This window comes from Geotrypetes seraphini, chromosome 6, assembly GCF_902459505.1.
Source record: "Geotrypetes seraphini chromosome 6, aGeoSer1.1, whole genome shotgun sequence".
Taxonomy (NCBI): domain Eukaryota; kingdom Metazoa; phylum Chordata; class Amphibia; order Gymnophiona; family Dermophiidae; genus Geotrypetes; species Geotrypetes seraphini.
The window spans coordinates 209,395,693-209,423,433 of NC_047089.1; the positions used below are offsets into that span (position 1 = coordinate 209,395,693).

Sequence of the window (27,741 nt, forward strand, 5' to 3'; positions counted from 1 at the left end):
CTTTGCTTTAAAGGTACAGGGCGGGGAGCGTTTAGGCAGGCCGGATTAAAAAACTAAAGAGGCCGGATATGGCCCATGGGCCGTAATTTGTCCATATCTGGGTTAGGTGAATTGCCCAGAGTCACTAGGAGCAGCACTGGGATCAAACCCAGAACCTTAGGGTGCTGAGGCAGCAGCTATTCCACTCCAGCTGTGAGGATTTAATAGCTGTATCTTCTTTGTGCCATAACTTTTATAAGATAGAAGCTGATGGTTTTGCACACTGGTCTGAGCAGAAACATGTATTTTTTTAAATCACCTGTTTATAAATATCAGTACAGGAAAAATTTTATGCACACAAAATTTTTGTGATGCCAAAATTTACCCACAGAATATCATCCCTGTACATACACAGACATGTGCTGGCACTTTCATTTTGCTTGGACATATGTACAGTACTAGCCACCCTTGGTGTTGAACCTCGTGCATGTTATGTCCAGTGTGCTTGCCCTAATTAACGCATAAGTTCTGCATACTTTTAAATTGCATATGATTAGCTTACTAAATTGGCAAGCAAAACTTTGGCCTTAAATTTGTGTCAGGTGGCTGTGCACTCAGCCACCAATACTCCACTTTAACACACAGCTTTCTGCATCAGCCCCTAAGCACCTTTCTCAGAAACTGGACCACAAAGTGTGCTTTGAAATATTAGAAAGTAAGCCATGCTGACAAACCAGCTATCCAGGACATGCTGTAGCAAAGAAAGATAGCATAAAAAAAGCTAGAAGGTGGCATGCAGGTGGACTGAACAACAGCTGGATAAGACCAACAGTGAGTGGTGATGGGATTACACAATACAGGGTTGATACATAATCCCCCAAGATCTCAGCCCAGGATAAAAAGTTACAGAATGCAACCCAAGTCATTTTAAAACTTCCTTCTAGCAGCTTAGGTATCATGAAAACCTCCTTTGTAGTCCATTTATAAACTTCAATCCCCAAACAAGGATGAATCATGAAATAAATTCTCAGTGCACACAAAACAGGACTACCGAGCTCTGTGCCCTTAGGACAAATACCATGACCAAGGCCATCTTTTGGCAGGAGGGATGACCATCTTGAAAAAAGCAAATGGATAAATTAATTAACGTGACAGACAAATGAATCCACCATATAAGTGTGCATCATCATACTATCTCTTCACCATACCATGTATAGTGGCATGTTATTTCTTAGCTACATATTAAATTATTAGTTCATGAGATTTTCAGATGTGCTTCACATGAGCTATATTTAGTGCTACATGCAATTTTGTGCACTGCAATCTTGCCATCAAGCGCTCTTTTTTACTTTATCAAATCTACACTATCAATTAACTGTAGAAATGCACTTAGCTTTTAGAAGTTGTAGAAATTGCTGTCGGGTAGGGACACGTTGCTCCAACATGTTTCGCCTCACGGCTTTATCAAGGAAGTCCCCTGTACAGACCCTCACGATCAGCATTTGTGTTGTAACCGGATAAATAACTCAAATCTATTTTCATGTACTCTTCCACAAATTTCTTCACATTGCTCACCCCCACTTTTTCTGCAAGAAATCGAGTGGATGTCTTTGATATAGAAGGGGGTTTGCTGGGCCGGAACAGCTGACACAACAACCGGGAGAATACAAAAATGTTTAACAAAGACGCCGAAGCCATCTTTAAGCTCTAACGTGAGTCGGGATGGCAATGCAGAAAAAGTGGGGGTGAGCAATGTGAAGAAATTTGTGGAGGAGTACATGAAAATAGATTTGAGTTATTTATCAGATTACAACACAATGCTAATAGACTAAACTAAACTAAACTAAACCTTAGGTTTGTATACCGCATCATCTCCGCAAGCGCAGAGCTCGGCACGGTTTACAGAGGTTGAGAGGAAAGGAACTACAAAGATGGATATAGGAGAGGGACTGAGAAGATAGGGAGGGAACAGGGTACTAGAGAACGGGGGGTGATTAGATTTTTGAAAAGAGCCAAGTTTTCAGGTGTTTACGGAAGGATTGGAAGGCGCTAACATTTCTGAGTGGGGATGAGAGGTTGTTCCAGAGTTCTGTGGCTCTAAAGGGGAGGGATGTTCCAAGTTTTCCTGCGCGGGATATACCTTTTGTAGATGGGAAAGATAGTTTCAGTTTTTGGGAGGATCTAGAGGAGAGTGGGTTAGAGGAATTCCAAAGGAGTGGGATAACGGGGGGAAGGATGCCCTGTAGAATCTTGAAGGCTAAGCAGGCACATTTATAGAGGACTCTGGAGTATACTGGGAGCCAGTGAAGCTTGGAGAGGAGAGGAGAGACGTGATCAAACTTGCCTTTTGCGAAAATAAGCTTGGCCGTGGCGTTCTGAATTAGCTGAAGTCTGTGGAGGTTTTTCTTAGTTAGGCTTATATAGATGGAGTTGCAGTAGTCCAGTCTGGAGAGGATGGTGGATTGAACGAGGATGGCGAAATGAGAATGGTGAAAGCAGGATCTTACTTTCCTCAGCATATGGAGGCTAAAGAAGCATTTTTTTACCAGGGAGTTGAGGTGATCACTGAAGGAGAGGGAGGAGTCTAAGATGAAGCCTAGGACTTTGCTTGAAAACTCAAGCTGGAGAGTGGGGCCGGAAGGTAGTGGGATGGAGGAGGGTAAATGGTCTGAAATAGGGCCAAGCCAAAGTAGTTTTGTTTTGGACTCATTTAGTTTCATTTGTACAGATTGGGCCCAGGATTGGAGGTTCGTAATACATGAGGATATGTTTTCAGTGAGGTTCGAGAGGTTCGAGTCGGTCTCGAGGAGGATGAGGATGTCGTCAGCGTAGGAGTAGAGAGTTTCTAGGGGGGATAGATGAAGGAGTTTCAGAGAGGACATGTAGATGTTGAAAAGGATAGGGGAGAGGGGTGAGCCTTGCGGGACTCCACATTTCGGCTTCCAGGGGGGGGATGAGGTACCGTTTGTGTTAACGGTGTAGGAGCGGAAGCGTAGGAATTTCGAGAACCAATCTAGGACAGTGGAGCTTATGCCTATTTCGGAGAGTTGGAAAATTAGGATGTCGTGGTGAATGACATCGAAGGCTGTGGAGAGGTCGAATTGAAGAAGAACAGCAGATTTGTTGCGCGAATGGAGTTGTTGCACCTTAGAGATTAGTGAGGCCAAGAGGGATTCGGTGCTGAAGTTGGGTCTGAAGCCGAATTGGTGGGGTAGGAGGATAGAGAATCTTTCTAGGTAGGAAGAGAGTTGGGTGGATATGATGGATTCTAATAGCTTGGTTAGGAGAGGGATATTTGCTATAGGACGGTAATTTGATGGAATGGAGGGATCAAGGTCGGCCTTTTTCAGTAGAGGGGACAATGAAATGTGTCCCATGTCGGGGGAGAAAAGGCCCGATGTTAGGGCAGAGTTAATAAGTCCAGTGAGGGAAGCGATGGCCTGTGTAGGGATATTCTCGAATAAGTAGGAGGGGAAAGGGTCCAAAGAGCAGTTACAAGTTTTTAGTTTGAGGCAGAGTTTGGAGACTTGCGGTTCGGAGACAAGCTCGAAGGAGGTCCAGAATCTGTCGGCAGGAATGGGAGTGGATACAAGTGAGGTAGGGTTGAGATCAATAGAGGTCAAGGAATTATAGGAGACTGTGGGGGGGAAGGAGCATCTTAGGGTGGTAACCTTTTCATTAAAGAAATTTGCAAGGGCATCGGCTGATAGAGATGGTGGGAGCAAAGATAGGTCATTTTTTTTTGTAGTTAGTGAGCGCCAGATGTTGAACAGCGCACTGGTCTGGTTGTTGGATCTAGAAATCTTATCTCCGAAGAAGTTTTTCCTGGCTTTTTTTAATGTTGAATTGTAAAATTTAATATTAGCTCTCCAGGTCTGTCTATCAGAGGGGGATTTAGATTTTTTTCCATTTGCGCTCCAGAGCGCGACATTTCTGTTTCAATTCTCTGTGGAGAGGTAGGTACCAGGGGGCCTTTCGGGGGTAGGAGATGGTTTTGGTGGTTAATGGGGCAAGGGAGTGGTAGGTGGACTCGGAGAGGGCGGTCCAGTTGTGCCAGTGTGATTCGGGGTCTGTAGGTCTAGGGTTTGAGGAGAGTTTGTTGAGGAATTTGGACCAGAATAGATTGCTCGAGGTTTTTTTTGCGGAAGGTTAAGGAATGAGAGGAGTGGGGTGGGGAGTGAAGATGTGACATGAAGATGGGGAGGCAGGTAGTCCCTAAGAAGTGGTCAGACCAAGGGACTTGTTCCCAGCGAGTGTCGTCGGTTGAGGTTTTGAAAGCGGTAAGATCAATGAAAGTGGTAAAGTCTAGAGTATGCCCTTTTTCGTGGGTTGGGGATGGGGTGGGTGAGGGAAAGCCTAGAGAGGTAAGGAAGTTGTTGAATTCGGATGTATCATTGTTATTGGTGTCGTCGAGGTGGAGATTGATATCACCAACGATTAGAAGTCTTTGGAATTTAAGGAAGGCAGTTGTTATAGTCTCATAGACGAGATTGGAAGATTTGGTCCAAGGGATGGGTGGTCGGTATAATAACAGGATGCCCAATGGGTGGGCGCGGAGTTCGTCATTAACTGAGGCAAGCAGATATTCTAGGGAGGCATGGGTGCCCGTCTCAAGGAGCTGGACGTCGAAGAAAGATTTGGAGAGGAGTGCAAGACCACCACCTTTTCGATTGGGTCTGGGGGAGAAGAGGCCTTGGTAACTATGGGGGAGGAGTTCGTTTTGTGTGAATTGATCGTCTTTGGCGATCCATGATTCTGTGATGCACAGGAAACCAGGGTTGAGCTCATCTAGAAGGTCTTTCAGGATTTGGGTCTTATTGCACGCGGATCTGGCATTGCAGTAAAGTGTCGGGACTGGGGTGAGAGAGTCCGGGACAGTGTTGGGAAGATTGGCAGGGGGTAGGGGCTTCAGAGAATCTTGGTTGACTTTTCGGGGGTTTTTCTTGGGAGGGGAGTTTCTGGTGCGTATCAGTGTGGGGATTCTGAGTCCGGGGCAGATGGTATTGGTGTTAGCGGGGTCGAGTAGGTTGGGGGAGGGAGGTTTCAGACAGAGGGAAGGATAGAGAGGTGAGCAGAGTAGGAGGAGAAGGATCCAGAAGGATGGGTTCATGGTGGGGTGTTTGGTGTGAGAGAATCTGCAGCGAGGGGGGATAGAGTTGGTTGAGGAAGGAGCAGGGGAAATTTAAGTCGAGCTGGCTAAGAGCAGGGGCAAGTAGGGGGGAGAGCCTTATTTTTTTATTTTTTTTTAGAACTAAGGGGGGCTATATCAGTGGGGACAATTGGCGTCTAAGCGCTTTCCATGTGGTGCCTAGAGCGGAGAGACTTGGGTCAATAAATGGGTAACGAGGGAGAATTGCACAGTTAAGGTATGTGTGTGCACAGGATGTGCTAGGGGAAATGGGGCAACCGAGAAAGTAAGAAACCTTTGGCTGAGGGTACAGTTTGGTGCTGAACTAGGCAAAAGCAGAGAAAAGTGTAGCATCTAAACAGGAGCAAAGACAATTGTAAAATATGGTACAGTTTGGTGCTGAACAAAGCAAAAGCAGAGAAGAGTTTAGCATCTAAACAGGAGCAGGCAGTAGTAAAATATGGTACAGAAAAGAATAGTAAAATATGGGCTGAAGTAGAGCTGGCTCGCAGAGTTAGCAGGGCAGGGCAAAACCTCCTGCTCGAATGGCGTCGGGTGGAGGAAGAAGGAACACGATGGAGGAAGCTTCCTCCTTCCTCTGCCTTGGAGGCGCTGGAGCGGAAAGAAAAAGCTTTCGGCGGCCCGCAGTAGGCTGAAGAGAGGTCGGGTCACGCTGGCCTTGTGCAGCCCTCGGATGGGCTGAAGTAGAGCTGGCTCGCAAGGTCAGTAGGGCAGGGCAAATCCTCCTGCTCGAATGGCATCGGGTGGAGGAAGAAGGAACACGATGGAGGAAGCTTCCTCCTTCCTCTGCCTTGGAGGCGCTGGAGCGGAAAGAAAAAGCTTTCGGCGGCCCGCAGTGGGCTGAAGAGAGGTCGGGTCACGCTGGCCTTGTGCAGCCCTCGGATGGGCTGAAGTAGAGCTGGCTCGCAAGGTCAGTAGGGCAGGGCAAATCCTCCTGCTCGAATGGCGTCGGGTGGAGGAAGAAGGAACACGATGGAGGAAGCTTCCTCCTTCCTCTGCCTTGGAGGCGCTGGAGCGGAAAGAAAAAGCTTTCGGCGGCCCGCAGTGGGCTGAAGAGAGGTCGGGTCACGCTGGCCTTGTGCAGCCCTCGGATGGGCTGAAGTAGAGCTGGCTCGCAAGGTCAGTAGGGCAGGGCAAATCCTCCTGCTCGAATGGCGTCGGGTGGAGGAAGAAGGAACACGATGGAGGAAGCTTCCTCCTTCCTCTGCCTTGGAGGCGCTGGAGCGGAAAGAAAAAGCTTTCGGCGGCCCGCAGTGGGCTGAAGAGAGGTCGGGTCACGCTGGCCTTGTGCAGCCCTCGGATGGGCTGAAGTAGAGCTGGCTCGCAAGGTCAGTAGGGCAGGGCAAATCCTCCTGCTCGAATGGCGTCGGGTGGAGGAAGAAGGAACACGATGGAGGAAGCTTCCTCCTTCCTCTGCCTTGGAGGCGCTGGAGCGGAAAGAAAAAGCTTTCGGCGGCCCGCAGTGGGCTGAAGAGAGGTCGGGTCACGCTGGCCTTGTGCAGCCCTCGGATGGGCTGAAGTAGAGCTGGCTCGCAAGGTCAGTAGGGCAGGGCAAATCCTCCTGCTCGAATGGCGTCGGGTGGAGGAAGGAGGAACACGATGGAGGAAGCTTCCTCCTTCCTCTGCCTTGGAGGCGCTGGAGCGGAAAGAAAAAGCTTTCGGCGGCCCGCAGTGGGCTGAAGAGAGGTCGGGTCACGCTGGCCTTGTGCAGCCCTCGGATGGGCTGAAGTAGAGCTGGCTCGCAAGGTCAGTAGGGCACGGCAAATCCTCCTGCTCGAATGGCATCGGGTGGAGGAAGAAGGAACACGATGGAGGAAGCTTCCTCCTTCCTCTGCCTTGGAGGCGCTGGAGCGGAAAGAAAAAGCTTTCGGCAGCCCGCAGTGTGCTGAAGAGAGGCTGGCCTTGTGCAGCCCTCGGATGGGCTGAAGTAGAGCTGGCTCGCAAAGTCAGTAGGGCAGGGCAAATCCTCCTGCTCGAATGGCGTCGGGTGGAGGACTTCCTTGATAAAGTCGTGAGGCGAAACATGTTAGAGGAACATATCCCTACCCGACAGCAATTTCTACGACTTCTAAAAGCTAAGGGGCTCATAACCGAAAGAGAAAAACGTCCAAAAACCGGCCTAAGTCGGCACTTGGATGAACATTTCCCAAATACGTCCAAATGCCGATAATAAAAATGGGTTTTGGACGTATTTCTAAACATCCTAGGCCTTAATAGTTCCGCTGAACGACCAAAGCTAAACGGGGTGTTTCGGGAGGAGTGTCGAGGGTGTGAGTTGGGCAGGACGTGGGCTGGCTTAGACTTAGTCGTACAGCATGTATAACCGAAGTTATACAGGCTGGGATCGACGGAACTTGGACATGGTCACATGGTCACAAAAACCCACCTAAAGTCACCAGATAAGCACTGCAAACACATAAAACAGACCCCCACACACTATCCCAGTGATCACCGACCCCCCCACCCCCATAAAAATATTAATCACACCTTTAAAATTCAGCCTCAAGACCATCATCACCTGGCTGCCTGGCATAGGAAAGCCTAGTCATCCAGCACAGAGGCAGCTTAAGTCGTCTTGGGGGTGGGTTAGGGACACATAGAGAGGAGGACCCATGCCCATAAGCCCCTGTAATCCCTGCATTGATATTGAAACATGTGCACTGCCCTATACACCCCCCACAACCCTTTTTTACTGGCATATAAGTGGCTCCTGCAACCATAAGGGCTATTGGGGTGGTAGATAAGTGGATCTAGGGGATTCTAGAGGTGGTTTGGGGGGCTCACCATGGGAGCTGTAGTGAGGAAAAGGCATGGCACCCTTTTTGTGAAGGTGGCATGTCTGTGCTCAGTCCATCATTTTGCAGACCCCTCCCATGCCCAACAGGGCTTGTTCTAGGCATTTCTGACTTGTCCGAAAAGTTGGACGGAAATGTGATATAAAGATGAATGATTTAGAAGCTTGGACAATCAGATCGGCAGGACGTATACTTAAGACGATTTTCGAAAGAAAAAAAATTTTGGACGTATTTTTCGAAAATGTGTCCTAGGCTGTTTTTTTTACTTTGGACGATTTGGACACAAATGGACTTAGACATCCCTTTTGATTATGCCCCTCCACGTGCATTTCTACAGTTAATTGACAGTGTAGATTTAAGACTTTTTGGGATTTGATAAAGTGAAAAAGAGCGTTTGATCGCAAGAAGATTGCAGTGCACAAAATTGCAAGTAGCGCTAAATATAGCTCATGTGAAGCACATCTGAAGATTTCGCGAACTAATAATTTAATATGTAGCTAAGAAATAACATATCACTATACATGGTATGGTGACAAGATAGTATGATTATTTGCACACTTATATGATAGATTGTCTTTGCATTATCATTGGGAACCTTCTTGGTGTGTACATTGATTTCATAGAGAAATGAATCCAGGCACATAGACTGTACTTACAGGATTGATGAGGCCTTCTTTCTCCTCTGTCTCTTTCAAAGTTTCTTTTTCACACCCTAAAAGACAGGAAAGAACAGAGGAGTTGTAAATGCTTAAAGAGACAAGTTCTATGGCCTATGGCTTATGCAATGAATACTTACTTCTTATTGTAGAGTAGAAACACTATGAAGTCTCCTTTCCTGCCCCACCATACACCACATGAGCTCCAAGCTTGGGTAATGCTGACCCCTAAATTCCAAACGTCACTCAGAATTTCAGTTTAACCAGATGTTATAAATGCATGTTGTGATATATGTGTAAAAAAATCCCTGTAAGGCTGCTGGATTTTCAGTGTCTTGCATGAACACATAAGAGTTTTACCCAACTGGATTCAAAATCCAAATAAATAAGAAAAAGTCTAACAGCCCTCCTGTTCAAGCAATTTTCCTTCCTCCCTCACATAGATTTTCAACTTACATAGCCTCATCACTGCAGTAGCAGTACTTCGCTAAGGCCTTTCAGAAACCTATAATCATGAGCTCTAAATCCATCACCTAACTTTTATTCTTCAGTGATTGACTGCGAGAATTATCATTTTTTTAATGGAATGAATGTGGCCACAAATTAAAAACTGAAGACAGGTAATGACTTGAGTGCAAATATCAGGTTCTTTTAATAGTCACAGGGGCTGGGCTCATATCAGTCATTCCAGAATGCTTAGCCCTGAATTTACAAAAAAATTACATGCAATTCGCAGGAACCATTCAGGAAGCCACCTGGCGCCAACCAGCAGTGCCAAAGCATGCTCCTGGCTCAGTACGGCTCAGCGGTTGGAAGTCGGAACTTGCGGCAGGCAGCGACTGGCCGGATTGGCAGTGGGCAGGAGCGCGGAAAGCTCGATCCTGCCTGCTACACCTCTGGACCAAACGGACTCCAGCAGCAGAGGTGGTACGGGTGGGGCAGGGAGGGAGGACACAGGGTGCCGAGCCTAGTGGCCTGCAAAAAGTTTGGGAGGGGGCCCAAATATAAACCGGAACCCCCATTTTTGGCCCAAAATCCTGGTTTATATTCAAGTATATTTGGTAATACAGCACTGAACCCAGTGTTCCTGCTCGTACTGTCCTACCCAAGGATTCACTATGATGACTTCCTGGCAGGTAGACATGACTAAAAACTGGGAAAAATGAAGAACTTTCTCTAGGCTGCACAATGTTAGTCACCAACGCTCCTTGTGACTTTGGGCAAATCACTGTGCCCACCAACACCTCAGGTACAAACTCAGAACATTAATGCAACTTTAGTGAGGTTCTAATATATGTCAGTGCAAATTAACGCACATTAAATTTAAATTATACCAGCATTAGTAAATGGATCCTGTTACAGTGAAAAGACTAAGGCCCTGTTTTACTAAGGTGCGTGAACCGATTAGCGTGCGCTAACCGCTAACGTGTGCATGTTAGTCTATGGACATGTTAGCATTGTGCTTATTCGATTAGCACGTGCTATCGGTTAGCGCACTTTAGTAAAACAGGGGGTAAGGTTAGTGCAAAGTTTTCCAAACCTGTCCTGTAATGCCATAGCCCTAGCGAATCTGGGTTTTCAATCTATGCAAAATTTTTATCTTGTGCATATTCATTATGGATATTCTTAAAATTCAGCTGATCGTGGTATCTCTAGGACAGGACTGGGAAGATCTATAAGGTCAATTCTATAACAGTATGCCTCCGTTTACGTACCACCTGCACATGTATAATTATAGCATACTAGCACTTATGCGGGTCAAGATTCACTTGCATGTGTATTAGCAGGATGTATAATGCATGCATAAGTGGGCATAGCGCAAAAATACAAGGAAGGCATTCACTTGGGTGGAGCTCCCATTTGCTCATGTAACTTAGAAAATACTGTGTATTATGCATATCCCTTCCTGTTCCCGCCACGTACCGTATGAGCTCCAAGCTCAGGTAATGCTGACCCCTAAATCCCAAACAAACAGGACCAGATTCAGATTTGCTTGCATTATTTTCAAGGCACTGGCTGTCTAATGTCCCTCATCAATAAGTGAGCATTGCTAACTACTTCACAGTACAGGCTCCATGAGACTCAATAAGAGCAAGGTCTTATTATATCCAGCTTTAAAAAAATGTCAAATATAAAAGGCAACATGAACGCATTTTTATTTGAGAACTAAAATTTGGAATGACCTACTAGCTGAAATTAAATCAATACCTACTTCTTGCTCTTTTTGCAAATTGCTGAAAACCTACTTCTTTGAGAAATGGGCCTGGTTCAACACATGATGCCTTATAATGCTCTTTAATTTCTAGGTTTGTGGGGTTTTTTTTTATCCTTATTCGCTCTTTGTTCTTAATTTACTCTTTGTAAGCTTTTTGTCATTTTTTGTAAACTGCTTTGAATCCTGTTGGAGATATAGCAATATATAAGACACATAAGAACATAAGAATTGCTGCTGCTGGCTCAGACCAGTGGTCCATCGTGCTCAGCTGTCTGTTCACGCGGCGGCCCTTAGGTCAAAGACCAGTGCCCTAACTGAGACTAGCCTTACCTGCGTACGTTCTGGTTCAGCAGTAACTTGTCTTGAATCCCTGGAGGGTGCTTTCCCCTATAACAGCCTCTGGAAGAGTGTTCCATTTTTCCACCACTCTCTGGGTGAAGAAGAACTTCCTTACATTTGTACGGAATCTATTTCCTTTTAACTTTAAAGAGTGCCCTCCTACCTTGGAGAGGGTGAACAACCTGTCTTTATCCACTAGGTCTATTCCCTTCATTATCTTGAATGTTTCGATCATGTCCCTTCTCAGTCTCCTCTTTTCAAGGGAGAAGAGGCCCAGTTTCTCTAATCTCTCACTACCGCATTTGTGTGACCAGTTGTGCCAGGTCTAATGCTGGTGTAGCTGTGGGCATGTAAAATGTAAGGCACGCTGATGCTGGATGACACTAGTATTCTACAAAAGGAATCTCGGCATCCAGTTACCATTTAAGAATAGGCTCTCACCTTGTGGCAATAATGTTCCTAAATTTGATTTTAATACTTAACATACCGCCAAAAACTGAAGCGCCATAGCAGTTTATAATTCTAAAAACAAGTTACAAATTTAGCCACCCCCCCCCCCCCTTTTACAAAACCGTAGCGCGGCGGTAACAGCTCCAACACTGATAGAATTCCTATGAGCGTCAGAGCTGTTATCGCCATGCCGGTGCTAAAAACCACGCTACAGTTTTGTAAAAGAGGGGGGTTAATAACATCTCATTGTGCAACAACAATTATCATTATACTAATTATAACATCATATCCACAGGACCTACCCCTATATAATAATCATCTAATTGCAACCCTCATTATCAACTCCACTCATTAAGTACATAAAAGACCTCAATAAATAGCTATTACCCATAGCATTCTGACTCTCTTTACTATCCATATTATAGAACATAAGAAAATAAGAATAGCCTTACTGGGTCAGACCAATGGTCCATCAAGCCCGTTCTCACGGTGGCCAATCCAGGTCACTAGTACTTGGCCAAAACCCAAGGTGTAGCAGTATTCCATGCTACCAATACAGGGCAAGCAGTGGCTTCACCCATGTCTTTCTCAATAACAGACATTTCCAATAGCTTCCTCTCATGGATCATAAGCACTGGACAATTAATCTACAGCAGGGGTAGGGAACTCCAGTCCTCGAGAGTCGTATTCTAGTCGGGTTTTCAGGATTTCCCCAATGAATATGCATGAGCTCTATTTGCATGCACTACTTTCAATGCATATTCATTGGGGAAATCCTTAAAACCCGACTGGAATACGGCTCTCGAGGACTGGAGTTCCCTACCCCTGATCTACAGACTAAAACTGCTGTCTTCTCTAGTACAAGGGCAGCAGAACATCCTTTTGGCTAGTTATGGGATGGGGGTGAGGGACAAACAAACAACCTTTCGTCCCAGAACCCCAGTTCTTAGTTGCTAATCCCAGAGGTCTGTGCCAATCCATGCCTAAGGATGCTTGAGATACTATATTAGCTCTAGAGAATGACACGGGGACAAACTTTTCCCCGTCCCCACAGGAACTCATTTTCCCATCCTAGAGAGTTCTTTTCCCGTCCCTGCAATCTCCTTCCTCACCTGCACAAGCCTCAAACCCTTTAAAGTCATAAGTGTTTGAGGCCTGTGCAGTTAAAGCAGAGCTTACAGGAAGGGGAGCGAGAGAATAACACGGGGACAAATTTTTCCCTGTCCCTGCAGGAACTCAATTTCCTCATCTCGTCCCTGCGAGTTTTGTCGCTGTCCCTGCCCCATTCATAGAAACATAGAAGATGACGGCAGAAATGGGCCACGGCCCAACAAGTCTGCCCACTCTACTAACCCACCCCCTAATTTCTTCCTTGAAGCGATCCCACATGCCTATCCCATTTTCTCTTAAAATCCAGCATGCTGCTGGCCTCAATTACCTGAATTGGAAGGCTATTCCAATTGTCGACCACCCTTTCGATGAAGAAATACTTCCAATTCAGGTAATTGAGGCCAGCAGCATGCTGGATTTTAAGAGAAAATGGGATAGGCATGTGGGATCGTTTCAAGGAAGAAATTAGGGGGTGGGTTAGTAGAGTGGGCAGACTTGTTGGGCCGTGGCCCATTTCTGCCGTCATCTTCTATGTTTCTATGAATGGGGCAGTGACAGCGACAAAACTTGCAGGGACGAAATGAGGAAATTGAGTTCCTGCAGGGACAGGGAAAAATTTGTCCCCGTGTTATTCTCTAGTTCCCCTTCACCCTGAGATGGTGATGATAACAGAGGAAGACAGCAGAATAATGTACAAATGCTCAAACCAAACACTGCACAGATGACATATGCTTATTCCAAATATTTTCATTCAGGACTTCTTTATATCAGGGATGAAGATAATAGCCCTCAAATACCTAATGGTTAGTGCAGTGAGCAAAGAAACAGGGGAGCTGGATCTAATGCCCACTACAGTTCCTTGTGAATCAGGGTAAATCACGAAACCCTCCAATATCCCAGGTACAAAACGTAGGATTGTGAGTACAGTAGAGACAGAGAAAGTACCTGTAAATAATAAATGTACTGCTTTGGTTGTACCACAGAAAGTCAGTACATCAAATCCATTACCCCTTTACCCTGACTAAAAGCTACAGATGAAGTTGGCACTATAACCAAATACTATATCTGCAATCAGAGGAGAGTGTGTTGTAGTGGTTAGAGCTAAACCCTCAGCACCCTGAGATTGTGGGTTCAAACCTTGGCGCTGCTCCTTGTGACCCTGGGCAAGTCACTTAGAGCTAGATTCACTAAGCAAACCGATCGTGTACCGATCGGTTTGCGAGCCCTTTGCGATCCGATTTCCCTCCTGCAGTATTCACTAACCTGTTTTGCAATCCGATTCTGATCCGCGCATGCAAATGAGGGGAACTGCATGCAAAGTAGGCAGGGATGCGATTCACTAAACAAATTTGCCGATTCGACTGTGCTGGCCGATCAACCCAAAAAGCGACTGCTGAGAACCAGTTGCTGAAGCCCTTTCCGACTGCCTTCTGCCGCCCTGCTCTCAGCCCTGTCAGCCCCAATCTCCTGCTTCCCTGATCTGCCTGCCTGCCCCAACTGTAGCTGCCCTTATCGCCTGCCTGCCCTGATCTGCCTACCTGCTTCGACGCTGTCCTGATCGCCTGCCTGTCCCGAGCTGCCCTCATCGCCTGCTTGCCCCGACTCTCCCACCCTTCCCCACAGTGTAAGCCCATGGTTTTAACCCATAGGCTTTAAAGCGGGTTAAAACCACAGGCTGTAAAAAAAAGTTTTAAAAAAAGTTTTTAAAAAAGTGCTGGGCCGGAGGTCCAGCGCATGTGCGCGTGGATCGCTATAGAGCGATCCGTGCCGGCAGATGAGGGTGTTCCTCCGATCGCCCCCATCTACATATTGGAGTTTGCTAAATTCGTCGGACCTGCGCGGGCAGGTTAGTGAATCTGGCTCTAAATCCTTCACTGTCCCAGATACATTAGACCAGGGGTGCCCATTCCGGGTTTTTTTCAAAGTGCACTGTCACCTCAGGAACAACTATACAAAAAAGACAAATATACCCCCTCCCTTTTTACTAAACCACATAGCAGTTTTTAGCTCAGGGAGCTGCGCTGAATGCCCCACGCTGCTCTCGACGTTCATAGGCTCCCTGCGCTAAAAACCGCTATTGCGGTTTAGTAAAAGGGAGCCATAGTGCAAAATATAGACAGCAGATATAAATTCTCAAAACGGACACATTTTGATCACTAAATTGAAAATAAAATCATTTTTCCTACTTTTGTTGTCTGGTGATTTCATGAGTCTCTGGTTGCACTTTCTTCTGACTTCTCACTTCTCTCTGGCTACACTTCTTCTAACATCTTCTGACTTCAGCCCACTCCTGCATCCAATATTTCTTCCCTTCTTTAAGCCTCCTATATGCTTTCTCTCCTCCAGACCTCATTCTCTCCCCCAACTTTTTCTTTCTTTCTCTCTGCCCCCTTCTTTCTTTCTTTCTGTCTCCCTGTTGCCTCTTTCTTTCTGTTTCCCTTCTTTCTTTGTCTCCCTGCCCCCACTTCTTTCTGTCTCCCTGCCTGCCCCCTTTGTTTCTTTCTCCCTGCCCTCCCCCAAGCCACTAGGTTTGCCGCCACCACTGGGGAACAGGCCTCCAAGCCATTGCCGCTCCAAGCTCTCCCTGCAGAAGCCTTGCGCTGACCAGCATTCTACTCCCCTTCAAATCTGATGTCGGAGAGGAAGTTCCGGGCAAGCCAGGCAGCGATTGGCTGGCTCAGAAATTCCTCTCCGATGTCAGAATTGACGTCGGGGAGAGGAATGCTGGTCAGCGCGAGGCTTCTGCAGGCCCAAATCTCTGGACGCCCAGGGCCGACGAAAAGAAAAAGCCAGTCTATAAATCCTTCCATGAGAGCCATTCCAGTTTCCTTTCAGCATGGCACTTACAAGAATGCGTAGCGCCCCCCCCCCTCAACTTCCCATTATCAGGCTCAAGACATCAGAGCAGCAGTAGCAGTTCTTGCATTTTTGGGAAGAGCACCTCCTGCTCCCAACTGCCTTTCTCCAGTCTGGTGGCTCTGTTCATTCCGCCAGGGGTAGTCGGCGCTCAGCTCTCCAGGATCGTGACTTCCCTAGACCTTCCTCCCGCCTTCTCCCGAAGGAAGTGACATCATCCCCCAGTCTATCAAAGACTGTCTACGGGAGAAAGCGAGAGAGGGAAGACGGGTTCTGGCAGTCGGGCAAGGAAGGGCACAGCGAGAATGGGTATGAAGTGATGACCGGTGGGGAACCTCGGGGAGAGGAAGGCTGATCGGCTGGTCGATCGGGACGGCAACACGAGTCTATCACGGAACCTGGGATGGGCTCCACGATTGACTTGCGTTGCCTTCCCGATCGACCCAATACGTTGATCGCGGTCAACGTATTGGGTACCCCTGCATTAGACAAACTGTGAACCCACTGGGACAGCCAAGGAAAATGCTTGAAGTACCTGTATGTGAACTTCTTTGAGTGTGGTTGTAAAACTACAAAAAGGCTGTATATAGGTCTCAGTCCCTTCCCCTTTCCCAATCGTCATCACCTGAATGTGTAAGGAGTAATTGAGTGAAACTTGTTTCCTATAATTAGTATTTGATGCCACTGTTAATTGCAAAAGCAGTTAGCAGCTACTTTACTATTGGCATTTATTTAAATCCATACCTTCTTTTAAGAGTGAAAAGTGATGGGATTTGTCAGACACAGGAACATTGGAACATTCAAAGAACTCCACGTCTTCCTCTGCCTCACCTTTCACCTCTGGCACAGCTGGTTTCTGGCTGCCTGTTGTAGATGCCAACTTTTCCTCGTCAGTAGCATGACCATCCCTGTTCTCCAGCTCTGGGATTTCTGATATTGATATTCCTGTATCCTAAACAACAAGGGTGAAAATCTGTAATCTTTACTCTGTTTGTGTATGTGTGTGTGTTTTTTGTGTTGGGGGGCTGCAATAGAGTACAGGTAGCTGATAAAAATTTTTGTCTCCAGTAATTTTTGTCTCTGGTTTCTCAAGATCAGAGATGGTAAACAGAAAAGAAAAAAAATAAAAAAAAAAAACATCAAGCACTAAAATCATTTTGCTTATGTAAAAGTGAAAGCCATTGATTTTGCTGAATTTAGAGCCTGCTGAAACCTAACATTAAGAAAACTTTCCAAAAGTACAAATGGCTTGCTTATAACATTTCTGAGATACCATTACTGTATATACTCAAATATAAATGCTAAAGGTCCTGCACTGGTTCCCTGGTTTGTAAAAGTTGGCGACTTTAACCGCAACCCGAATTGTTTTAATAAACTAAGCCTGTTTCTTGTACCCCTGTCTGCAGTTGTTTTTTGTTTTGCCTGCACTGTGTCATCCGGAGGTAGGAACTGCTGCAATACCAATAACTGCGGGAGGAAGGATGAAAGACTCAAATATAAATTCGGATTCTCATTTTTGGTCCAAAAATCTCAGTTTATATTAAAGTATATAGGTTATTATATATTAAGCTGAAGTCTCAATATTACCTCAGCATTCTAGGCAACTGTGGCAGATGGTATATCTAGTGTATCATCAGTCATGCAGTAACTGGTAATTACCCCACATAGGGCAATTCTGAAACTGCAGGGACCGAAAGATCAAAACCAAAAAGGCGTCAACCACACCACAGGGCCAAAATTGCAGCTAAAACCACCTGCAGGGATTTGAAATCCCCTCGCACCTTCCCTCTGCCTCCAGACCCGTCTCTTTTTGCCATGGGTAAAACAAACAGTGTGGTACTATTCACCACAGGAGGCGACCAATTTTCAGCAACTGCCCACCTGCAGAAAAAGTTTTGAATGTTACCTTTAATTTATAACTAGACATAGCCTGGAATCTGGCATAATCCGCTTGTTCCTACCAGACATTTACCTGTGCGCAAGGATCCAACGTCAAAGACAAGGCTTCCTGCTTCTTTACTTTGCATCCGCTCCTGAAAAGAGAAAGAAAGAGAGCAACCCATGCTGTGAGAATCCAATTGGAACCAAAGACAAGCCCCGTGAATTCAGCTCTCCTCACTGCCATGGTGCATTTAGAGTATTTGCGAAAAGATCCCTTAATACTGATATATATATGCCAAGTACAGGTGTCTGTCTTCTTGTCTGACTTCTCCACTAGCTAATTCCAGAAGAAGAGACGCTCTCTCCCACCCTAGGATAGATGGGTGGCAGGAAGGGAACAACCACATCAAGGTTATCAAAAACCATTATCTATAAAAGGCACTGCCTTCCATAGTTGAAGTGTTTGAGCTGGAGGATGAACTATGCTTTCAAATATCCACCATAAAAATCCACCTAAGAATAAAAAGAAATTAGGTTTTTACCTTTATAATATCTTTTCCAGTAGAAAGAAATGGTATGCTGAACCTTAGAGTACTCTGTCCATTCTTACGAGCATACTGCAGAAAGATGTCAATCACAGATTTTGAAACTTCCTCCTTCAAGGAGTCTGCTTCCCCCTTCAGTTCATTCCAAAGCATGCAAGAGCTCTAGAGTAAAAGATAGGAGAAGGAGGGATACGGGGAGCTCCCCAAAACTAAGATTCTGATCTGCTCATATAACAGTATAACAGTTAATAATGAAACTGTAATGTATAAATGAATGAACATTACCACTGAACAGTAAAACACATCAAATAAAAGCAACAGTTTAAATATTAGTGGAGCTAAATTATCTCTTTAGATTCTATTTACAAACTAATTCTGAACCCATAGTCTGACTGGAAGAGAAGTCTTAGCTATGGAGAAGACAATGAAGCAAAAGGCAAAAACAGGCACATCAGAAATTATCGGGGGGTTCAGCATACCATTCCTATCTACTGAAAAAAAATATTATCAAGGTAAGAACCTAATCTCTTTTTCCAGTGCAATAGGAATGGCATGCTGAACCTTAAAGACGTACCTAAGCAGTCCCTGAAGTCCCGGGTGGGAGAGATAAGCCTGCTTTCAGTACTTTGGAAGCAAAACGAGGTGTTTTGAAGAAGTCTGAGAACATTAAAAAAAAAATCTGGAAAATCCAATTTGATGGGTGGTAAATTTTAGTGCTATCTCCCCCAAAGCTTAAAATTACCTCATGGCTGTCCCCAAACCTCACAAAGTAGAATTTTAGTGGAGGGGGACCAATGCCCTAGCTTTTGAAGACATCCTCCCCCCACCCACCCTGATTTTTCTCATCCTAATACACAGACCATGTGCTGGGGAAATGGTGCTGCTGCCTATTTCAGCTTCTCTGGGATGTAGCTGTTCTTGGAGAAGCCCTCTGCTTCCAGTCACTCAGCTACTTTGCTGGATCTTTGGGCTGTCAGTCAGACTTCCACAGACTGACCCTAAATCCCCCAGACCTTTTACAAAAGGAGGTGGGGGGAGGAGAGACAAAACATTGCCAGCACCGTGAGTGCTCCAAAACAATGTTATTAGAACGTAAACAGCTTGCACTCCAGCCCCTGGCCAAGTCAAAGGGGCAAGCAAATACTAAGGGAATTGACCCTGAGCTCCACTAATCTTCAGCAGGCAGACTGAAACAGGTCCCCGAAGGTTACACCTGCCAGCTGCAGATTTAAAATCTGCTCCTCTCCATGCAGGAAGAGTAAACCCTTATCAAAAGGGATCTCTGATTTCACAAAAGAAGACTGTGACTACAGCAAAAACGATTGCAAAATAAAAAAAGAAATGCTCACATGCAGCAAGGTAAACTGAAGGGAGCAGCAGAATCCTGGGAGAAGGAGGTTTCAAAATCTGTGACTGACATCTTTTTGCAATGTGCTCGCGAGAATGTACAGAGTACCCTAAGGTTCAGCATACCATTCCTATTACACTGGATATTGATTTTATATACTGTATGCATATACATACATAATGTCTTGCAAAAGTCTTCACATCCTTGTATGTTTTTCACATCCTGCTTTATAAAAAATTACAAGTCAAACTGCATTAAAGTAGGTGCTTGTTTCACAGATGTCATAATAGTTTACACTTGTGGAGGTTAATTTTATAACAGGGTGTCTGGTTAAGAAGGCATGCAGATACCTACTTTGGCCATATTTTATAAAGACACATAGCTGCCTATGTATATTTGTAAAATAATAGTGGATGTAGGCAGAAATAGTGTTTCATAATCTATGGATGTAATTGCAAACCATGTTCATACCTTCCAGTAACATGTATGCCATCATGTCACAGAACATACTTTTATGCCAGTTGGTATTACATGAGGCCTCATATATATATATGAAAACGACTTCATTAAAAATTACCTCCTCTATTTATACCTTTGAACAGCTATTCTGGAGTTATTTTCTCCTGGCAGCTTAAAATTTCTTCAAAATTATCTATTAATCACTATAGGTTCTTCAGTCAATATTTAAGTCAGCTCTATTATAGTGACTGGACACAGGTGGGCTCTACTGAATTTATGGGCTTTAAGGTAACTTTCAGAACTGGAGCTAAATTTGGGTTTGCCACGACAGAGGGCGTTAAGATTTATGCAATAAAGACTTTGGGTATTTGTTTACTCATTCAAATTTAGGTCCAGGCTGGTCTACTCCAGGAGACTTGGGTTCGAATAAGCACCACTTAATAGATTCATACTGAGGCTAACAAATCAGTTATACAACCATTAACAGTAGACAGTGAATTTCAAGAATTTGATCTATGAGAACATTCAAATAGCAGGCATAACTAGACTCAACATCAACGAGTCCATTTCCAGACGCTACTCCCTTGCCTTAGATCTATTTTCATTTTTTAGGTTTTTAACAATTTTGTATGGAAAAGTTTGAATCTGTAAATATAGCCATGATTATTGTTTAAATGTTCTTTTTTTTTCTTGAAGCCACTGATAGGTGAAAAGGATAAAATACCAGGAGTTCACCTAAAAGAATATCACAGAATATCATACTAAAAAACAAAACCAAAAAAACCTCAAAGGGCCTCTTCTACTAAACCGTGCTAGCGATTTTAGCACAGAGAGCTGCGCTGCTCCCGACGCTCATGGGAACTCAATGAGCGTCGAGAGCAGCGCGGGCCATTCAGCGCGGCTCTCTGCGCTAAAACCGCTAGTGCGATTTAGTAGAAGAGGGGGAAAACGTCATACACCTGAGATACAGTTCTGTAGCTGCTATATTAGTCCACTTGAATGTAGAGAATAAAAAGGTTAATTAAAAATAACAACCTATAAACAAAACCCCACAAAGCTGTAAGGTTACAGCCCCCTCCAATAAAATGTACCAACTTAAGTTCCTTTTTTTGCTTCTATTAATCTTTCTTTCTATATATTTGAGATAATAGATCATATTTATCTATACTAGATCTCCAGCACAAATGACCTGAGCCCTTTCAGACAAAAGAAGAGAACCGTCCACTCAGGCTGATAAAGGCAGTTGATTGGCTGATGTCATTATCATACTCTGGAGTCAATTAGGAATAGATTCCTCTGCTTTCTCCCAGGTGATATCTCTGAATGTCTGGAGAAGGGCAAAGACCATCAATGTATATTTCCTAGATTAGGATATAAGTATCTGATGGTTCTCAGGACCCCTTCCCTTTGTTAACCAGCCAGCCTAGTCTATCCCCAACTGCCCTCCCCCTCCTCTCTGGGGCACAGAGGTTGTGGAGGATTTCAAGCAGAGGATAGATCTATTTATAAAAGGTGCTGTTAACCCCCACATTCATGCAGAATCTTTTTTTCTTGTTAACATTTATTTCTTCTGGAAAACCTTGGCCTACATGTCCGGCAGCATTGTGTGATTGACATTTGATCGGTAGCTGCTGACAACGGCATCGGTTAGAGAATCTATCCCTATAGAAACATAGAAAAAGACGGCAGATAAGGTCTGCCCACCCTAATGACCCTCCCCTATTTAACTCTGTGCAGAGATCCCACATGACGATCCCATTTCTTTTTAAAATCAGGCACGCTGCTTGCTTCGATCACCTGAAGTGGAAGTTTATTCCAGCGATCAACCACTCTTTCGGTGAAAAAGTATTTCCTGGTGTCGCCGTGCAATTTACCGCCCCTGATTCTCCATGGATGTCCTCTTGTCGCCGTCGGACCTTTGAAAAAGAAGATATCCTCTTCTACCTTGATACGGCCCGTGAGGTATTTGAACGTCTCGATCATGTCTCCCCTCTCTCTGCGTTCCTCGAGTGAGTATAGGCGTAATTTATCCAGCCGTTGCTCGTACGGGAGATCCTTGAGTCCCGAGACCATCCGGGTGGCCATCCGCTGGACTGACTCAAGTCTCAGTACATCCTTGCGGTAATGAGGCCTCCAGAATTGTACGCAGTACTCCAGATGGGGCCTCACCATGAATCTATACAACGGCATAATGACTTCAGGCTTACGGCTGACGAAACTCCTACGTATACATCCTATGATCTGCCTAGCCTTAGATGAAGCCCGCTCCTATGAGCCTATAAAAACGTACAGAGGGTACCTGATGCCTACTTTCCTTTATAAAATACTAGCATAACAGCAAAAACACATTTCTATACTTTAGGTGCACTTATACTAGTCAGAGCTGGCGTACATGCCTGTTCTAGTAATGTTCACAAAACTTCTAGCATTCAACAAGTTACATGCATAAATACGAGTCCATCCAGACTCTTGCCTATAGATATGCTTATCTGTAAAATATGTGCTATTTAAAGATTTGCACATATTATAGGAGTGGAGGAGTTGCCTAATGGTTAGTTCAGTTGCCCGAGTGTAACTGGGTTCAATTCCCACTGCAGCTTCTCGTGACTCTGGGCAAGTCACTTAACCCTCTGTTGCCTCAGGGACAAAATAAGTACCTGCATACCATAATGTAAACTGCTTCGACTGTATCCACAGAAAGATGGCATATCAGATCCCATCCCCTTTCCTTATAGGACAGCAATTAGGTGGAATTCTGGCATTTACATGTATTGGGAATCCTTGCGCACATATATGCCATTATACTAAAGGTTTACATCTGCAATCAACGTGTAGGTTTTAGTACATGCTTTTTAGAATGACTCCCTTATTGTGCTTTAACCTTAAGCATACAAGCACAGTAAGTGTAAAGCAGTGGCATAGCTGGGACTTGGTGGTCCTCGGGTGGGAGAACCAAGAACATCCCCCTTATTCTTCTATATCGCTGATGCCATCCAAGATCCGGGACGTTATTGGGCTGTATGGCGTCAGCGATAAGGACAGTATGGGGAATGTTCTTGAAGAGGCAATTATGCAAAACATGTTGCACATAACACCATTTGAATGAGTCGCTTATCAAGAACTGCTTAAAAGCTAAGTTTATTCACTAGAGTTTAAAAAAATCTTATGAAATGAATTATAAGCTTTCTATTAGAAAAGGTACTGATGAAGAGTTGGCACATAAAGCTTAGGGCTGTGAAAGTTTTTTGAGCCTGGAGTAGTGCCGCTGAGGGCCTGTGATGAAATAACTTTATGCTTTTATAACTATTGAGCCGTTTAGGGAAGCAAAGTTTACATAGTTTATAATGGATGCACATAAATCTCAACCCATCAGAAGTGGCCCATGCATGCAACATGCTTCAAATAGGAACCAGGGGTGCTGTGGAACTGAACCCCACCAGAAGCCCCTTGGAGAAAAAGGACACACAGAGGCTAGGTTCTCTTTGCTCCTTCCTTTTTCATCACTATGCTTTTCTTCCATACAAAGCTGATGCTTCAGCAGCGTCATCAAGATTTGATTACAAGTTTTACTTCAATGTTCTGATTCCGGGCATTAATGGATCAAGCAACTGTACAGAGAACATGCGCTACCCCTCTACCAAAATGCAATACTTCAGGTCAAAGCAGGGTATGACTGCCGCATATGAAACAACCTGAAAGCAAAGGTAACGGGAACAGAAAATACAGTTGTGCCCCAAACAATAACATTTCTGAAAAAGAAAGAGCCTAATTGTCTCTCTCTCCAAATTAAAGCCTTCAAATATATTCCACAACACGTCCAGACACACTCAGCAATTTTGCATGATGAGGTCAACAAGTATCACTCATGGATGCCCTGTCATTGTTTACTGCCAAATACACAAGCAAATTACTGGGCTTTGAGAGCAATGGAGAGTTTCTGCACAGGCAGGATTAGCCCATCAACACATTTTCCCCCTATCTGCCAATTAAAACATTGTGGGCTCTATGGGGGTCATTCTATAAAGAAAATAAGGACCTATTTTCCTTTAGAGAATACTAGTATTAATCAGTGAAATACACCTCTATAATTTAAGCACAAGTACTGTTATATAAGGGCTAGAGATAAGCCCATAGGCCCGGATTCTCTAAATGGAGCCAGTTTTTCAGGCGCTGGTAGGTGCCCAAACTCAAAACGCCAATGAAACAACATTTTTGTCTGCATTTCAAGGCACTTACCGGCGCCTAAAAAAACATCTGTGCCTGAATCATGCCTCCGTAGATGCTTTAGGCCGCCTAACGCCACTGTGGGCATGGCTAAATGCAGGAAGTGGCATTAGGCGGTCTAAAGCGCCTATGGAGGCATGATTCACATCATAGGTAGGTGCTGGAAATGTAGGCCAGGAAAACCCTTTCCGGCACCTACCTTTGCCAGAGGCACGATTCTGTACCTGGCATTGTCACATGATTGACATGCGATCAGTGGTGCCGGTTACAGAATCCGGGCCAAACTGCTTGATATTCAGTACTATTCAGCTGGCCAGGAGCAGTTCCTGGCCAGCCAAATAGCACAGAGCAGCTTATCCAATGATATTCAGCAGGAGATGGCTGACTCTCTATGGCTGCTATGTCACATGACATAGCTGGATACTGCCAATATTTACCAGCTCGCCGGTTAAGTTCAGTGGTCAGATAGACCTGCTTTTTAGTACGTCTATTTTTGGCAGCTAGGACTTAGCTGGCTGATGAATACAGGCTTGGCTGGCTATGTCTCGGCCAGCCATAAACCCCCCAGAAATTCAATGCCGGTTGCTGGATACGGTGCTAGCATTGAATTTCCAGTTTCACTGCCGACTGGCCTCCCTAGTTTATAGTATTCTATAAGTTATGCACATAAAGTGTGAGTCCTGCCCTCGCTCTGCTCAAAACCTGCCTATGTGCACACCTACCTGTAAAATATGCATATAATTTACAGAATGGTGCTTAGGCACGTTTTTGGCATTTACTGTATGTGCCTATATGCCATTATTCAAAATTGGTGCACCAATGTCAGTACCTACTTTATAGTATTACCCCTCCGTATAAAAAAGAAATTTGTTATGCAGAACAAATGCAACTTTTTGTTTTACACAGCTTAAAAAAAAAAAATAGTAATAAATAAAAATCAAGCAACAAATTATACATCTACAACCTAAACCAGGTAGATCCTCCAGCAGGCAAAAGGACATATTTGAATTCACATATTCAACAGTCATTATATTAGTAACATGCTATGAAAACAAGCAATCACCTCAACATCTGGAAGTCGAAGGGGGGGGGGGCATTTTGGAAGGAATGGAAAGGGTTTGCAAGGCGATGCTCTAACACGGGATATGAGGCGTAATGGAGAGACAAGATCATCAGATGTTAAATGGAATAAAACAACGGTGCAAGCTGGCATGCCGCGGTGACAATGAGAAAAATCACAGCCAACGCTTTCAGAGAAAATAGAGTACTTACAACAGAAAACAGAGAAATTTCACTTGCTCAGTGGTCCTTGATGCATAAATAATTGACAAAGAGGAAAGAGATGGACAGATGGAGGAATAAAAAAAACCAGAGATATAAAGTACTGGACAGTATCTGAATTGCAGAGTCCTGGTACTGTAGCTATTTTCAGTTCACAAAACACTTGTGGGTAGAGGATGCAGAGTCAGCCCTGAACTCTGCTTCTGTAGTGTGGTTGGATATGCTGCTGGGGACAAGAGACTTCTGGAAACTCGCATGCCTGAGTCATATTACTGCTGGGAAAATGCAACATGAAGTAAACTAGGCGCTAGGGTTTTAAGCTCTCTTAAGGTCCGGTTCTGACATTAGAGTCCTTTAAAGGGCCAGATATATTAAAGGGGTTTCCACGATTTGGTATTGATGATAAAAAAAAAATAAAAAAATTGTGCAGTTTTCTGAACTCTTCTAAGTACTCACTGCAACCACTGGCTTCCAGCAACTTAATATTACTTTTGTTTTAAGGTTACTCTAGCTAAATATACAAAACTATTGTGGGCTAGGATTCATATGAAGCACAGTAAATAAAATCAACATATCAATTTGTGTTGCAGAACTTCATAGTTTCACCACACACTAAATTTCTGATTATTTTATTTGGATAAAGAACAGACAAATCACAAATCACAATGTCTTTACAAATTGTGGCACTCCAATCATGACTCACAGCAATGAAGATTCCCAAGAGTATAACTTTCATGACCCAGAATACAGTTTCACCCATAATTCTTGCTATGCAAGTTCTGCAGAGAAAATCCCCTGTACTTGGTGGATCTCAGGCTTAGCTTATCTGAGAAATGCATTGTCACTTGCTTATCTAGCAAAATAACTTTTCTTTGTATATACACCAAAAATCATTTACATCATTAGAGGCCCAACAAATTACCAGGGTCTAAAAGGAAAAATGCTGACTACCAGTACATCTGTCCCTGTGAACTTTCAAAAATACCCAAATAATTGTACTTCTCTTCAAATGAAGACTTTGTTTCCTAAATGTTGTCACCTGTGCTGATCAGGTGTATGGCCTGAGAAGTGGTGCATGAATGGAAAGGTAGATTTGAAGAAATTTTGTGTTTGTTTTTGAACCCTTTTCTGGATACCAATGACTAAGAATGATGCATACTGATAATTTGTCACTTACTAATGGCATACCAAACAACTTTATAACCTGCTGGAATTCCAATAAAAAAAATTAAAGAAGAAATCAGATTGGTTGTCACACAATGCACACCAGGAAAAGCACTGTAAAAACACTGCCCCTTTATTCACTCACGTTATTAGCCGTGATTGTGTCTTCTTGGGCGATGCTTTGACTTTATCATCGATTTGGGGTGCCTCCAACTTTCCAAGCTCTGGAGTGTCACTGTTTATGAGGCAAGACTCGGCTGCTGTGTTGGGCAACGATTTTGCAGGTTTAAAGGGATCTGACAAGTCATCAAATTTATCTGGATCAAATGAGTAGGAGCCTTTTGGGAGAGTGGGTGAGTTCTCCATCATGGAACTTCCATCAAAGGGGTTAAAGTTGGGATTGTCATACTGACTGGGGTCAGAGTTATACAAAGCTTTTGAAAGAGGTACATTAGCTAAGTCTGTGGCTGTACAGGCTGCTGGTGGGGTCTTTTCCACATACTCAGTGCTTGATGTCTTTCTGGTCCTATCCTTTTGTCTCCTAGAGGCTAACTTACTGACTGGTTGTCGTGGAAGTTTCTTTGGCATAGATTTCTTCACCTCAGTATTTTCTGTACCGTCTGTGAAACCAAACTCCATCTTCACTGAAGCTCCTTTGGCTTCTCTAGGCAGTTCTGCCCCCGAATCACTTATTTCCAAACTTGGAGAAGCAAAGGTGTTTACAGCTGTGGGGGAGTTCTGTAGCTTGGAGCCACCCATCTTGAATGGGTTGATGTCCTCATTAAATGCCTCAGGATCAAAGTTATAGGAGCCTTTTGCAAGAGGGATGTCCTCTGCAGTGGGTTCACCTGCTATATTAACCAACATCTTTTCTGGGAATGGAAGGATCAGTTTCTTAGTTTTGTCCTTCATGGGCACAAGTTCCAAAGACAAAGGTTCTTCTTTAGACTCAACATTTGATAAACCCTCTGATGAAATTACCATTGTTTCTTCAGCCATAGTTCCTTCTCTGGCACATGCTGGTACATCTGATGTCAATACCAATTCTTCTGCAGAGGCCCCAACAGATTTTTGGCTGTTTGCAGCAAAGTCTCTAGGTGGGTCAGTATCCAGGGCAGATGCTATTAGTGATGGATTTCTCCCAACTTCAGGACCATTTTCCAATTCACAATGATCACTTGAGTTGATGATACCATCCTGTTGTGGAGATGGATATGCCTCCAGCAGATCTTTCTGAGAGACCTCTGCTACCAATGGCTCCTCATTTTCATTTAACTCTGAAATAAGATT

General features: G+C 44.4%; 1 protein-coding gene across 7 annotated transcripts in view; it reads right to left on the reverse strand.

The window, feature by feature from the left end:
- The window catches only part of TACC1 (transforming acidic coiled-coil containing protein 1), a 110,504-nt gene that overhangs the window by 24,840 nt on the left and 57,923 nt on the right, over positions 1-27,741 (reverse strand). For 5 of the 7 annotated variants that reach the window (XR_004539880.1, XM_033948704.1, XM_033948706.1 and 2 more), the window contains 4 exons: positions 26,597-27,728; positions 17,522-17,582; positions 16,294-16,501; positions 8,580-8,635 (listed from right to left, as the gene is read on the reverse strand). Coding sequence is in view for 6 of the 7 variants with exons in the window: in XM_033948704.1 (XP_033804595.1) it covers positions 8,580-8,635; positions 16,294-16,501; positions 17,522-17,582; positions 26,597-27,728 (1,457 nt within the window). In the remaining variant the exon portion in view is untranslated. The remainder of the gene's footprint in view (positions 1-8,579; positions 8,636-16,293; positions 16,502-17,521; positions 17,583-26,596; positions 27,729-27,741) is intronic. The other 2 variants (XM_033948708.1, XM_033948703.1) reach the window with 1 other exon arrangement.